The sequence below is a fragment of the Elaeis guineensis genome, chromosome 8 (assembly GCF_000442705.2).
Source record: "Elaeis guineensis isolate ETL-2024a chromosome 8, EG11, whole genome shotgun sequence".
NCBI lineage: Eukaryota > Viridiplantae > Streptophyta > Magnoliopsida > Arecales > Arecaceae > Elaeis > Elaeis guineensis.
The window spans coordinates 7,490,343-7,506,764 of NC_026000.2; the positions used below are offsets into that span (position 1 = coordinate 7,490,343).

Genomic DNA, 16,422 nt, shown 5'->3' on the forward strand with positions numbered 1-16,422 from the left:
CTTTTTTCCTTGGTGGTTGGAAACACTGCCTGAAGGAAGTTTAGTTAGTAGACCTTCGCGGTTCAATGCATAATATATATTTGGATTGAACAATTTTAGCTCCTACAATCAACGGCTATTCTAATTGAAGATCCAGATCATCTGGATATGTTTTATAATACCAAAAAATATCATTATATATTTTGGTGGTTTTTAATCTATGCATCAAATTGATTTAAAAATGAATGTATTAATTGTATTAGTATAATAAAATATGTGATATGATATATAAATTGCTAATTTCACTTTATGCATTATGATTGATAGATCTAAAGTTATTGGGCATTGATGATTAATTATAGTAAAATATAGCATCATGCTATTAAATCATCTATTAGATGTGTTTTTGATGATTATATCGTCGATAAGATATGTAATTTCTGTCTAAATATTTTGGCAGTGTCATATTCAATGGATCATTGATTTTAAATTATTATCTCTACTTTCAAGGAGTACATTATAATATGTGGCCCAGGTCATATATTTATTGGTAGCTATTGGTTTGATAAGAACTTAAAATCATATTAAAGTTATAGAACTGGAGTTCTCAGTAGATAAAATTATTAAATAAATATATAAAATGTTAAAATTTCATAACTTAGGCAAAAATTTTAGTCCTGCAGAGTTAACTAGTAAAATAATTTGTTAAGCTTCTATTTTATTCAATAATTTTAAGTGACTGACCTGGAGAGGTCAAAAACAGTTTGACTCGGCTGGTTTGATTGATTGACCCGGTTGGGTTACACATCGATTTTTAAAAATCTGGGGTGGCTTCCAGGCTGCGGGTCAATCTGGTCAACGAGGCCGGGTCATAAAACATTACAAAGGCCGAAAAGTACAAAAACGGCTTAGTAGTCCGCCATCTAGACTTATCGGTAAAAGATTTTCACTGCAACAACAATATCATGTCAAATTTATAACAATCTAATTGAAACTCGAGAATCAATAAGATACATGAGGTATTAGCATGAGAACCGATGAAATATGTAGCAATCGATGAAATATAAATATTTTCATTGGATTATGATAAAATTGGCATAGTATCACTGTTGCAACAAAGTTTTTTTCGACGGTGAGGGGGCAACTTGGCATTCGCTGGGTGCCAGATTTATTACTTTCCATTGTACACATGGATTGGCTCATCTGGCATTTGCTCATTTCTTTTTTACGAGAAGTGTAGAAAAGAAAATTCTTAGGTTTAAAATTTAGTGGGACTGAGGATAAAAGTATAGGCTAGATTTATTTTGGTATCTTATTTTCTATGAGTCAGATTTGATTTGATTTTTTCTCTTTTCACCGGCTGCTAAAAATATGTATGGCTTCACTATAATTTCTGAACATAATAAATGGGTCCAACATGGGTACTTTCAAGAAGAAATTGGCACAAAATGGTACCCTTTCGAAGCTACAATTTTGTGTGTTTATTTTCTTGTTTTCTGAATTGTAAATGTAAAATATTCTTGTTATTGTTATCCAAACTTGTAGGAACAGCTATAGCTTGTTCTTCGCTCCTAACTTGAATAATGATTTTATTGCAAAAAACTTGAATAATAATTTTTCTAGTTTCTCTTTCTACGTATAGCTGATAAATACGAGAGGAAAGACACTGCTTTATTTATTCGAACATGTTAAAATAGTGTAGAAACGTAACAAACTTGGAAAAAAGAAACAGTCACCTCAAAGATAATCTTGAAGAGATGCTAGCAGAATTCTAGGAAGAGAGAAGCCTCCAGTTTTAAGTGCAGAGTTACAATGCAAGAGACTGCATTTTCTCGAAACTTCAAGTGACAGATGAGGAGTTATACCTTGCCAGTGTGATTTACTTGCCTCAAGAGCTTGTACTTGACTTACATAAGCAGGGGTGCACCACAATTGAAAAGAGATAAAAAGGCGGAATTTATAAAATTTATACAGAAAATAATAATGAAAATAATTTAACAGGCAATATATTAAGTGCTGTTTATTCGAATATCTTTCATCTCTAGTTGAGACGTTTTTTCCACAAGTAGCAATCTAATTAGACTCCCAAAGGAAATCCAAAATTGCCGAGCAAGTTATTCCTGAAAAACTTATAGTTAACAAGTTGACCGATTTGCCCGTCAACAAAAGCTTTGGCATGCAGTGATCTCAATTAACCAACAAATACGTACGACTAAGTTACGATATGGGTGATATCTCACGACCGTCATGAACGATAAAACTACGACAACCTTATAATAAATTCATATAATCCAAAGTAATGCCGAAAATACAGTAGCGCACACCTACTAAATCATAACACAAATGACAGTCGGAACACAAACATAATGCAAGAGAAGTCAAAATAAAGTTGTTGAAGACCATTACAGATGGAGGCTCAAGTCCAGCTCCATTTGCTTAACCTCATCTGTAGTGTTAACACCTGTACTCTCCGCCGGTGCCTTTAGCTGGCTACATTGAAGGTTGACACCAACTGGAACGGCTACCTTGTCGCCGTCATAGTTTTCTCCAGCAACATGTAGAGGCTTCCAGATGCTTTTCTCTGGATTTATGTCAGGTTGACGCGCCGGCTTCCCCTGCTCATGGGTTAGGAGAAGTTAGATGTCAACAGATGCGTCAACTTCCGAGATGACACCATGTGCATGCCATCTCTTAAAAGGAGGTTCCTCTTCAGAGATGATATGGTTTCAAATGGCTCAGCTCGACATGATTCGAGCCCCTCAGAGGCATGGATTTCCTACGTGCAGACATGGAAACATCCTACGTCCCTTTCCCTGAATTGGATTGGATCAGGCAAACGGCTCCTACCGCTATTGTTCATGCGATCAGGAGGCGGCCTGAAGTCACTCTCTCCACATGGCGACTGGAATGAGCTTATGGTATCGAGTTCATGGACCACACCTGCTTTCTGATCCCTTCATGCAAGCAAGACTGGCCATAGTTTCAGATGTGATCCATGGATGGGGTGTATGCAGCACTTACCATGAATCGAGGTGTAGGAAGGACTGGAGTAGCAGTGGGAGGTAGTGCCTGCTGGCGTTGGCTCGAGCTATGCCCGAGATCTTTGACCGCGGAAGTCTTTTCCCAGATGTGGGAATAGTGATGCTCGCTCAAGCCCTTCACCGTGGGAAACCTTCTGCTGCATTTGGAGCATGCTATGGGATTGGCTGCTTCATAAAGAGATCGGGTTTTGGCCCGGGCTTCTTCCTTCATGCTCCGAAATCCAGGCTTCATATCAGCAGGGAAGAGAGAGAGAGAGAGAGAGAGAAGAAATTTAGAAGACGATGAAGAGCTTGAAGAGGAGAGGAGAGCTGGTAACTTGGTATGAAGCGAGGTGGCATAAGGTGGGTTTTTGTACAAGAGGAGGTGGTCCACAGGAGATAGAAGAGTGAAAAGTGGTGCTGGGGAAAGAACATGGACGACTCGTGGCATATATGGCTTTAAACTTCATCTTGGCATTTTGCTGAACCAGGCCAATGCGTTATCCTATTCAACAGGATAAAAAAAGTGTCCTAATTAATTGTTATGTTTCCTTTACCCAAAAAAAAAACATTATTGTTATTTTTCTGACTTTGGCATTATATGATCTACACCATAAAAAAAGTGAAAAACCGGTGGGCAAATGCATGAACATTCAACTAACCGAGCATCTAATAATTATCTCTCAAGAATAAAAAAGAGTAAATTTAATTAGTAGTATAAATGGAGATTGGTATAAATTTCAGGATTTTCTTTTTCTTTTTTTTTTTCAAAACAAAAATTCTAGAGTTAAGTTAAAAAATATAAATGTTCTGCTAATAGACATATTTATACTGTAGTGCATGTAAAAAGATTGTTTTTTTGTTGCTATAACCACCCCATAATAGATCAAAGAACTCAAGCTATAAAACAATATATGAAATGGAAAATTGACGATATGTTCCTAAACGGATAGTCTTTTTTTTTTTTAGGGTAAAAAAGCAACAGTTAGAAAATTGCCATCTATCAAAAGAGTCAGTGATTGAGAGAACAAATTGTTATTGTTTTGCGTAATAAAATTGCTATTTTTAAAAATAATGCTGAAGTGCCACCTGTCATTGTAAAGAACTGACAGAAAAATTGCACATGCCAAACGTTCCAGGAAACGTCCGTAAGGAACCTCCTCCAAGTGTAGGAGGGCCGCAACTATGGGATATATGTTTTTTGTTAGTGAATGTACCAAAAAAAAAAAAAATTACAACCAACTTCGTCTACTAGACATAGAGTGGAGCTTGCTCTAGTGGTCACACCCCTTCGTTTAGCAATTGGAGACCTAGGATTCGGGCCTTGAATAGTCTGTCCTGGATATCTGGAGTTGGTAATTATAGTGTAGGTTGGTCTCCCTCTTTTTCCTAAAAGAAAATTGGTCTACTAACCACTTGGTTGGCCAAGGTGTAGCACTGCAACTCTATAATCTAAGAGTCTGGATAAAAATATTTTCAGGATTTGAACCAGTCATTTCATCCACAGTTTCATTTGTTACTGTTGTTGGATGTTTTTCTTCTAGGTCTTTTGCTAAGGGCCGTGCTTCGGTTGCCTCTGTCTTCTTCTTTGGTTTGAATAGTTGTTTTTAATTGGCGGTTCTGTCTGCCTGCTTTCCTACGTCAATTTCCTTTGTTTTGAGTTGTGGGTGCTCTTCACTCTGCAGACTTGAAGCCATTTTATAACATCAATGACATGGGTGGTGGTTAAACCACTATTTGCTAAAAAGGGTAAAAAACAAGAAATAGAAATAAATAATTCACAGCTTATTGTTTCAATAATAATAATAATAATAATAATAATTCATAGCTTATTTTCCTTTTGCTCATTTGCTTGATGATGAAGTATTCAGTTATTGTTGAGAAGTTGAGATCATCTAATTAATTTTTAGAAAATTATTTGAAACTTGAGTGCAGCTTTCTTGTCCTCAAACGCCTTCCCGCTTTCCTTGTCTAAGCGGAAGTAAAAGCTCCATCTTGGGAGGTTGAAGGCATTTTTCTGCGAGTTGTCTGTTGGTTTCTATACTGGACGACGATTTTTTATCCCGATGCTCAAGAGGGTTTTTGTAACACCCCGGTCTAAATTGGGCCCAGAATCAGCAACAGCCCACAAAAAAAAAAAAAAAAAAAAAACTCCATTCACCGACTCCCAATCGGAGTCGGAGACAAGCTCCCTCCGGCCCTATTTAAGGAGGAGATCCCTCCTCTCTTCTTTCTATCGAAAATCTCGAGACAAAACGACGGCAATCGTCAGAAATTCCTCACGGAGATCCATCACTGTGACGTCTAATTTCTCGCCGAAAAAGCTTCGCCGGCGATGGAGGTAAGCCTCCTCCCCTTCCTCTCTCCTTTCCCTTCCTTCCCGTGCCGATGTGCACGCTCGCCGGCGACCGGAGTCGCCGAATTTTGTTGCGAAAGAAATCCTTCTTTTTGCCGTTTTCCGTCGCCGGTGGTCACCACCGACCACCGGTTTGGCCACCTCTTGCCGTCGGATCACCTCTCCTTTGACCGCCGACCATCTCCGCACCGGCTGCGCCACCGGTCGGCCAACTAATGAGGGGATCAAAGATCCCCTGTTTCGGTCAAAAACAAGCCGCGGGAAGGAAAGAAAAGAAGAAGAAGAAGAAAAGAAAAGAAAAGAAAAGAAAAAGGAAAAAGAAAAAGAAAAGAAAAGGAAAAAGAAAAAGAAAAGAAAAAAAAAGGAAAAAAGAGAAAGAGAAAAATAAAATAAGAAGAAGAAGAGAGAAAAAATTTTTCTCTCTCCTCTCTCTATCTTCTCTCTACATTTTCTCTCTCTAAATTCTCTCTCTATTTTCTCTCTCTAGATTTTTTTTATCTCTCTTTATGGATTTTATCTCTCTAGTATCTTTCTCTCTCTCTGATTTCATCACGGACCCTTGGATAAAATTGAGATGAAAATAAGATGATCCGAGATTGCTCCGAAATTCGTGCGGTATATCTGATCCCAGTCCGATTCTATTTGAATTTGTAACACTTGATTTATGTGAAGTCATCCTGATAGGACCTCTGATGATCTCGACCATGATTGCCTCATCGAAAGGATACAAAGATTCTCTCTCCACTTTCTCTCTCTACTTTCTCTTTCTAGAATTTTCTCTCTCTTCATGAATTTTCTCTCTCTAAAAGTCTTATGGATCAGTGGAGGATCCTGATACTTAGATAAATCCTAATTTTGATTAATCCTAAGAGAGGTCCTCGATCTGTGTTATTAGGATCGATTATCGATAATTTTTTTCATATATGATTTTTATATTTGATCAAGGTTATGAAGAGATACGATTGTCTGCATATGATATCGAGTGAAATATTTTGTTAAAGAAATTCATAAATCAAAGAAGAACATTGATTTCTGTGCTTGGATCAGTCACCGATAAAGGTAAGAATCCCTGTATATGATCATCATTATATATGTTATTTTACCGTTAGTTTTATCTCCTTGATTTTGCATCGTTGGATTTGAGATCGATGAATTTGTTATATCTGAGACACTGTTATTTATTTATGTGATTTTGAGCATGAGTATGTTATATCAATACATATGTATCAGCGATTGATGGCATGATTATATGGGTATGACATATTTATTACATTGCAAAATTTGAATTGATTAATGAAGTCAAATATTTTAATTTCATGAAAATGAAAAGAAAGAGAAATATGGTTTGGACTGGCCTTGTCATGTGGAATAGCTTGCCAGGAGCTTATGCCTGGGACAGCTCCCACAGGCTTATGTGTGGAAGAATAATATGATCCGAGAAAGATCATGAAGAATCTGATCCGAAAAAGATCATGAATGATTTGATCCGAGAAAGATCATAGCCACTTTGATCCGAGAAAGATCATGAATATTTCGATCCGAGGAAGATCACAGAAATCGATCCGAATAAAAGATCGTCGCATGATCCTGGTAGTCCAAAGCCAAAGCCAAAGCTAAAGCTAAAGCCAAAAAGAAAATAATTAAAGATGATGTGATAATAGAAGAAAATGGAAAGATAAGATATGAAACAATCGTTGAATAAAATTGTTTCACTTATTAACATATGATAATGCATTCTCTTTTGATAAAATAGATAATCTATAAATGTTTGCAGTATTCAGGACAGTGAACATCGACTTTTATGTGTAATTGCTTATCTTTATTTTCAGATTATATTATTATATTGGTGTGATATGAAAATTCTTACTGGGCTGTAAAGCTCACCCCCCTTTATTTTTTTTTCTTCTCAGAGTTACAGGATGCTTATGATTGGCTATGGTCTGGATTTACGGATGAGCAGAAGGATAGATAAAAGTGTCATAGTATCTGATCAGAGAATTGAAGAAATTTAAATTGTAATTATGCAAGGTTTTATGAATTATTGTTGAAATAAATTATTATGGTTGATAAGGTTGTAATGATTTAATTTGGCCTTGCATATTCTTTAGGGCTTGCTCTAAGGAGTGTGCGGCCATCACGTATCCGACCCGGGTGTTGGGTTCGGGGCATGACAGAATGGTATCGGAGCTTAGGTTTAAGATCATCAGAGATTATGAAGAAATATTAAAACTTTATGTCAGATCAATAGGATGTGACAGAGTGATATCTGAGCTTAGAGCTTAGGTTATGTTCATTTGGAGACAATGATACAAGTGATTAGGATATGATAGAACAGTACTAGGGCCCAAGTCTAAGGTCACTAGGGATTGTCATATAAGTGATATCAAAACTTTGAGATTATAATCAATAGAGTATGATAGATAATATTAGAGTCTGAGGTTATAATCATTAAGGATGTAATAGAATGATATTACAATTTAGATTATGATCATTAGAGAATATGATTTAAGTAGTATTTAAGCTTAAGATTATAATTATTTGAAATTATGACTTTAGTGATATTTAAACTTAGATTATGATCATGAGGAACATGATAGATATAAAAGAGAAGATTCAATATTTAGATTTCGAATCAGTAGATATTAAGATAAAATTTATGTATAAGTGGCATATGATATCTATAATAAAATTGACGAGTTATATCTTAGATTTCAATTAGTACGGTTGACCTAAGTATGAAAAGAGTTGACCTTAAAATGAAGTGGGAGGTATTGATAAGTTATGTTAAGTATACTAGATGATTTAGGAATGTAAAACTTATATGATTGAAGATCATGATATATATATATATATATATATATATATATATATATATATATATATTTTAATTTCGATGATAATTGTCTGAGCATTATGAATTTTGGACTTATCAAAGAAAGTTAAATTAGGGTATGGTCTAAGAAAAAATTACATCATATGAGAGAGAAATATTTTTGAACACTGAACCCATAAGAGGTCATATAAGAAACTCAATTTTAAATAAAAAATATATTTGAATTTTTATTATGAGAATATGAGATACACATTTTGGTGAAATCTTTGGTTACTTAAAATATCATATTCTGAATAGGATTCTTTGATCTTTCAAGTTGCATTGAATCTCAAATCAAAAGTTTATTTTTCTAAGTGGATCAAAAGTATTTTGATATTGTTGTTAATTTAAAGAAAAAAAAATTATTTTGTCAGAGTATAATATACAGGTTATGATGAAATCTTTAATAATTCAAATTACTATCTGTGGATTAATTTTTTTGTTGAAGATGGTGAAGTGTATTAATTATTCAAGTCAAATTTTAGATTTTTTTTAAAATTAAACTAAGACATCTTGCTAGTGTTAAATTTTGAATGACTTATACAAGGGATAAAATTTTCTATGGATTTATCGATTAATATTAAGGGTTGTGATGAAGAGAGCTCTATAAGAAATAATCAAGTTGATTCTACTTAAGGATGTTGGCTTGAGTTCTTTTAGTTGTCAAGTTAGAATTAATTCTTTTAAAAAGGAAGATTGATTTAGAAATTATCTAAATGATTGTAAGATAAATCTAAGATTAACTCCAATTAATTCTAGACATGTCGGATTCTTGAAGAGTGATGAAACTTATGCAATAATTTCAAACATAGAAAGTGGATCAAGATTTAATTTTTATATACTATACCCAAATGTAGTAAAGATAAAGAAACTTAAAATTTTGCCCTAAGTCTTATATGAAATTTGAAGGTTGGATCTATCCTGGATTGATTTAACATATAAGGATATTTTATCTTTGATAGACTTATATAATTTGGTAAGTTGAGATCAGAGTGCGCAGCAAAAGCATGATGGTCTGAATTGATTAGAAATATTAATCCTTTAAATCAAAAGTTATGATGGAATACATTAGTTGCAAATAAGGAAAGATTTTATTGATAATGAAAGGATGCTATAAATTTTGATCTAATCTGATCATAGCCTGATAATTTTTGTTAGTAGGTTGCTTCATTGTAGATAAGGCCAAGAAATTTTTGATATCTCAAGTTTATTAACAGCTTGATAGTTCTGATATTAGTTCAAACTTAGAATGTCCTGACATACATCTCATATTTTTAAAAAATTTAATATTGTTACTTAAACTGATATAGAAGATTGAGATTTTTTTTAAGATGAGAGTCTATATATAAAATTTGTTGGAAGATCAAGTGAAGAAAGAAATCGATGATTGTGAAGAGTGCCCGATATTTGACCTTTATTTATTTTCTATCAAGGGTAGTCTGAGATAATTATGAATTTCGAGTGAAATATATTAGACAAATAATGGTGGTATATTAATACAAGTCTAAAATATTACGGTTCTTCAAAAAAGTTGAGAAATCAATAAGAGGAGATGAATTTGAAATTTCAAATAATTTTGTTATAACAAGATCATGAGAAATAAATAATATATAAGACATTATTGTAAGCTTGAGAATGATATGAAAAATGTATACTTTGAAATATATCTCAACAACATAACTTAATTTCGAGGACGAAATTATTTGAAGGGGGGAGAATGTAACACCCCGACCCAAATTGGGTCCAGAATCAGCCACAACCCACAAAAAAAAAAAAAGGAGAGAAGACTCCCAAAGGGAGTCTTCTTCCTCCATTCACCGGCTCCCAATCGGAGTCGGAGACAAGCTCCCTCCGGCCCTATTTAAGGAGGAGATCCCTCCTCTCTCCTTTCCATCGAAAAGCTCGGGGCAAAACGGTGGCAATCATCGAAAATTTCTCACGGAGACCCATCACTGTGATGTCCAATTTCTCGTCGAAAAAGCTTCGCCGGCGACAGAGGTAAGCCTCCTCTCCTTCCTCTCTCCTTCCCCTTCCTTCCCGTGCCGATGTGCATGCTCGCCGGCGACCGGAGTCGCCGAATTTTGTTGCGAAAGAAATCCTTCTTTTTATCGTTTTCTGTCGCCGGTGGTCACCGCCGACCACCAGTTTGGCCGCCTCTTGCCGCCGGATCACCTCTCCTTTGGCCGCCGACCATCTCCGCACCGGCTGCGCCGCCGGTCGGCCAACCAATGAGGGGATCAAAGATCCCCTGTTTCGGTCAAAAACAAGCCGCGGGAAGGAAAGAAAAGAAGAAGAAGAAGAAAAGAAAAGAAAAGAAAAAGGAAAAAGAAAAAGAAAAGAAAAGGAAAAAGAAAAAGAAAAGAAAAAAAAGGAGAAAAAGAGAAAGAGAAAAATAAAAATAAAATAAAATAAAAAGAAGTAGAAGAGAGAAAAATTTTTTCTCTCTCCTCTCTCTACCTTCTCTCTACATTTTCTCTCTAGATTCTCTCTCTATTTTCTCTCTCTAGATTTTTTTCTCTCTCTTTATAGATTTTATCTCTCTAGTGTCTTTCTCTCTCTCTGATTTCATCACGGACCCTAGGATAAAATTGAGATGAAAATAAGATGATCCGAAATTGCTCCGAAATTCGTGCGGTATACTGATGCCAGTCCGATTCTATTTGAAATTTGTAACACTTGATTTATGTTAAGTCACCCTGATAGGACCTCCGATGATCTCGACCATGATTGCCTCATCGAAAGGATACAAAGATTCTCTCTTCACTTTCTCTCTCTACTTTCTCTCTCTAGAATTTTCTCTCTCTTCATGGATTTTCTCTCTCTAGAAGTCTTATGGATCAGTGGAGGATCCTGATACTTAGGTAAATCCTAATTTTGATTAATCCTAAGAGAGGTCCTCGATCTGTGTTATTAGAATCGATTATCGGTAATTTTCTCCATATATGATTTTTATATTTGATCAAGGTTATGAAGAGATACGATTGTCTGCATATGATATCGAGTGAAATATTTTGTTAAAGAAATTCATAAATCAAAGAAGAACATTGATTTCTGTGCTTGGATCAGTCACCGATAAAGGTAAGAATCCCTGTACATGATCATCATTATATATGTTATTTTACCGTTGGTTTTATCTCCTTGATTTTGCATCGTTGGATTTGAGATCGATGAATTTGTTATATCTGAGATACTGTTATTTATTTATATGATTTTGAGCATGAGTATGTTATATCAATACATATGTATCAGCGATTGATGGCATGATTATATGGGTATGACATATTTATTACATTGCAAAATTTGAATTGATTAATGAAGTCAAATATTTTAATTTCATGAAAATAAAAAGAAAGAAAAATATGGTTTGGACTGACCTTGTCATGTGGAATAGCTTGCCAGGAGCTTATGCCTGGGACAGCCCCCACAGGCTTATGTGTGGAAGAATAATATGATCCGGGAAAGATCATGAAGAATCTGATCTGAGAAAGATCATGAATGATTTGATCCGAGAAAGATCATGGTCACTTTGATCCGAGAAAGATCATGAATATTTTGATCCGAGGAAGATCACAGAAATCGATCCAAATAAAAGATCGTCGCATGATCCTGGTAGTCCAAAGCCAAAGCCAAAGCTAAAGCTAAAGCCAAAAAAAAAGGATTAAAGATGATGTGATAATAGAAGAAAATGGAAAGATAAGATATGAAACAATCGTTGAATAAAATTGTTTCACTTATTAACATATGATAATGCATTCTCTTTTGATAAAACAGATAATCTATAAATGTTTGCGGTATTCAGGACAGTGAACATCGACTTTTATGTGTTATTGCTTATCTTTATTTTTAGATTATATTATTATATTGATATGATATGGGAATTCTTACTGGGCTGTAAAGCTCACCTCCCTTTATTTTTTTTTTCTTCTCAGAGTTACAGGATGCTTATGATTGGCTATGGCCTGAATTTACGGATGAGCAGAAGGATAAATAAAAGTGTCATAGTATCTGATCAGAGAATTGAAGAAATTTAAATTGTAATTATGCAAGATTTTATGAATTATTATTGAAATAAATTATTATGGTTGATAAGGTTGTAATGATTTAATTTGGCCTTGCATATTTTTTAGGGCTTGCTCTAAGGAGTGTGCGGCCATCACGTATCCGATCCGAGTATTGGATTCGGGGCGTGACAATTTTTATTAAAAAAAATAATTATAATTTATGATACAGTATGTACGTGTTCAGGAATAAAGAAGTAACAAATTGAAATAGAGTTTTGGACAGAAAATTATATTGTCGTAATATTAGTTTTCTGTACTTAGAGAAGTAGGACATTAGTTTTACGTGGAAACCCAAAGCTTCCACATGAGAAGTATGTAAGACCATTTTTCTAAATTTAACTAGCATTTGGTAGCGCGCTTTACACTACCAAAGCATAGCACACCTTTCATTGTATAATAGGACTTTATGATTTTTGCATGGAAAAATAAAAAAGAACGCTCAGTAGCTATAGAGAGAGAGAGAGAGATGAGGAAGCAATGGCAGCAGGAGGAGAAGGCTGCCGCCTCGTCAAATTGCTCAGGCTCAGATCCAAGACCATTAAATCACATGTCGACTGTCGCTGATGGTGGTCACGGACAAGCTAAGTATGGATGAGAACAATACTATGAGTCTAGAGGTCACCTTGGGTGCTCGGAAGAAATAGATCTCACCCTGAGGCTGTGAGGATCGCTTTATTTTTTTTCTTCTAATAATTAATTTTTTTAAAAAAAACTTCCAAAAGAAAATTGTTATGATCTTTTTAAGCAGTGGTGGAAACTTTGTTTCTGTAGTTCGTGAACTATATATATATATATATGTGTGTGTGTGTGTGTGTGTGTAACAGTGCAAATGTCTGTTCATCATCTCAGTTTTTGTATCTTTTTATTATTATTGTCATTAACGGAAGTGGGTTGGGCTCAGCTCAAGTCTTTTCTCCAAACAAAATCCTTCACTTGGGTTATCTTATCTTAATGAAAACCCCTAACCGGGATGAACACCCAAGATTAGGCTAGCTTCTGTTGAGGGAAGATGGTGATCAAGCCAAGATTTCATTGCTAGAGAGTAAGTTTGATCTAGGGCAACCCTACTTGTCCCTTGGTTTCCGGAAAAGCAATAAAAGAATTGCATAACAAAACCCTATCAACCATATATCAATTGATATCTTACTTAATGATACTCTAAGCAACAATCCTTTGACAGTACATAAGCTTTCCAAGAGAAAGGAGAAAAACAAAAGATGACTAATTTTTTGAGAAATATTTAAAATATAAAGAAAGATTAGTCACTCTTTATCTTATTATTACTTCCTTAGGAGGAACTTTTTTATTATTATTATTATTAAATGGGATGTCTTATCAAAAAAAAGGGGATGTCTTAGGGGAAACTTAACCCTCATTCCTTTTGTTTGACTTCCATGTTACATTTAGCCATTCATATGGTTAGGCCAGTTTTTAAACACGGAATTAATTACAATGTTTTCCCATAGTTTCGCCTACTTTTAGACAGCAAATATATTTGTTTTGCATGAAGTTACATGCAATGATGTACAAGGCCGACGACTAAAAATAGCCATCAGGATCAAAGAGTGGGAATAAAATTTCACTCCACGGGGATTAAGTTAACATTAAATTAGCGGTCAATCCAGGGGACAGACCTTAGTGACACACAATCTTTATTTATTCTTGATCTCCCATAAAATTTGTGTGAAGGGACACCAGGGGAGGTGGGTTATGGTACCATCTTTCACCCGTCACTGTATTTATCTAGATTTATAAATGAATTACAATGACAACGTGCACATTCTACGGATAAAATAAAGGATTTGAGAATTTTTTAAATTCATTGACATTTATATCAATAAAAAAATGATTTCTATTTGACCAAATTCATCCATCTTTATCCATGAATTAAACCGAACGATGCCACCGGCTATCTTAGAAAATTGTAGAAATATGATGATTCTCGTGAATTCGCTGAATTTCTACCAGAGAAACATGTTCCTCCCCCGATGGCATTCATCTATTATTGTCTGCCTTTATCTATGAACTATAATTGGTATATATATATATATATATATATATATATATATATATATATATATATATATATATATATATATATATATATATATATATATTATGTATCCACACCTTCTCGGCATAAGACCGGTACATACCTCCTAGTTCAGATGAAAAAGGAAACATATGATTCTGCTAAAATTGTCGTTAACCTTTCTATCTATTGACAAAAGCTTATCACTTCAATGCACCTATATATATATATATATTTTTTTTTTTCTATTTTTTTTTTATTTTTTGCATTGCAATCTCTTTCAAACAAAGATAATATGAGCGATACTGCATAGAAATAAGAGTGCAGATAGATACTATTTCATCTGACTATGGATCTACTAGGATTGCTAACAATTGGATGGTCAAGGAATCGGCTTGCATTTTTTACTTTATGTGGCGAATTTTATTATATCATTCATCAATCTCTATTTCACTTCAATTTTCATGCTTCTATATTTAAGCATTTTATTAACCTTAATTTTCTGAACATTGAACTAAATCCATCTTCTATTAGGCCTATTGAACATGGATGGTATGGACCCTGAAGGAACAATTAATCAATCACCTTGCAAATTTAGAACCTCTATATAAGAGGCTCCTATAACTAAACCCTTCTCTAGGCCTCTTGAAATCCGCTTCCATTGCTGCTCCTTCAAATTCTCTTTGTTTTAGCCTTCACTACACCACCATGAACAACGCCAATCAAACCCTTCATGGTAGCTATGCTCGTAGCAACGCTTCTATCGTTGATTTGGAGCTCAGGCTCGGTTGTGGAACGAGTGAGCCTCAAAGGTCTCCTTTTGGAGGCTACATTTGCTCTCATTGCAACAAATGCTTCATCAGTCTGCAAGCATTAGGTGGCCACCAGACTGCACATCGGAAAGAGATGGAGGAACGAAGAAGGCAGCAGGATGCCAATGCCAAGAACAACGGGCTACTACATCTTGCACTACCATCCAAGGTGATCACTACTCCACTTCATCATAGGTTGATGGTAGGGACTCATTCTTTTGGAGGTATGACTGATCGACTAGATTTGTCGAGGTCTAGAAATGGTGTCGAACCACAACATATGAGTTTCGTTAATCTGGAATTGACCTTGGGTACTTTTGAGAAAGACACAGACCTCTCCCCGAGTCTGTGAGCAGGCCCATGAAAGCATTCTTGAGATTGGTTACTTACTGCTTTTCTTCCCACAGGAAGGGTTTCTCGAGTACCATGTAGGTGTCGACGGTCAGGATCTCTCACTGGATTCCAAAAGTATTTGGTATGCTTTCATCTAGCTGATTGCATTGCGTTTCTTTTTTCTAAGTAATTTTTTACGGGGAGCTAGTATTATATATATCATGTTGAGTCCTGAGATGTTACTCTTATTTTATTTCGATAAGAACATGCCGAGATGATGTATGATTTTATATTTAAGGAAGACAAGCTTTGGCTTATTTACTTCATATCAAACAGAGAAATGAAATATATGCTGCTGGTAAAACGTTTCCCACTGTTAGACACATCCAGTTCAAAGTTTCGAAATCCTACAAATATTGAACTGATGCACGGTATCGTGCCAAAGAGACGATCGCAATTACCAATGAGGTACGAGTTGGCGCCTGAATCCTTAAAGAATGCAATCAGATCTCCAGAAGAACTGAGAGGACGAGGGAAAAGGAAAAAGATAGGAAAATACTTTGTGCACCACATGTGGTGTAGAAAATTCAATATGGAGTATAATGTTTTATGTGATTGATTCACGTAGCTACGCTTTCTAATGCCCATAAATGTGCTCATTAAATGCTTGTAGATTTGCTTTTTGATTTGAAATTTTGAATGATGAAAATATCTCTCTGTTCTGAAAAAATTATGACATTCCATGATCTATTATGATATCCTGAAGCATATTATGACTTTCTGGAAATAGAAAGTCATAAATGAGGATTTTAGAAAGTCATAAAGGAGGAAGGACATTTTCATCATTCTCTTTTTATAAAATATTAAAAATTATGATTAATTTTCAGTGACGAAAATATCTTTCTCTTCTCATGATTTTCTATTTTTAAGAAATTATAATATATTTTAAGATATCAT

At 34.9% G+C, this 16,422-nt stretch overlaps 1 protein-coding gene across 1 annotated transcript; it reads right to left on the reverse strand.

Moving 5' to 3' along the window:
• Nucleotides 1–2,251: 2,251 nt before the first annotated feature.
• On the reverse strand, nt 2,252–3,326 carry LOC105050473 (uncharacterized). The gene is made up of 2 exons (XM_010930505.2): nt 3,001–3,326; nt 2,252–2,594 (listed from the first exon to the last, which is right to left on the reverse strand). Exons 1-2 carry the CDS (start codon nt 3,250–3,252, stop codon nt 2,382–2,384), a joined length of 465 nt encoding a protein of 154 aa, XP_010928807.1. The 5' UTR covers nt 3,253–3,326; the 3' UTR covers nt 2,252–2,381.
• Nucleotides 3,327–16,422: the final 13,096 nt, after the last annotated feature.

What these genes read in the sequence shown, in the direction of transcription:
- LOC105050473 (XM_010930505.2), bottom strand. Translation starts at nt 3,252, where the DNA reads ATGAAGCCTGGATTTCGGAGCATGAAGGAAGAAGCCCGGGCCAAAACC. An exon ending in TTCCTACACCTCGATTCATG is followed by an intron (nt 2,595 to 3,000) that starts GTAAGTGCTGCA and finishes ACCCATGAGCAG; the next exon opens with GGGAAGCCGGCGCGTCAACC.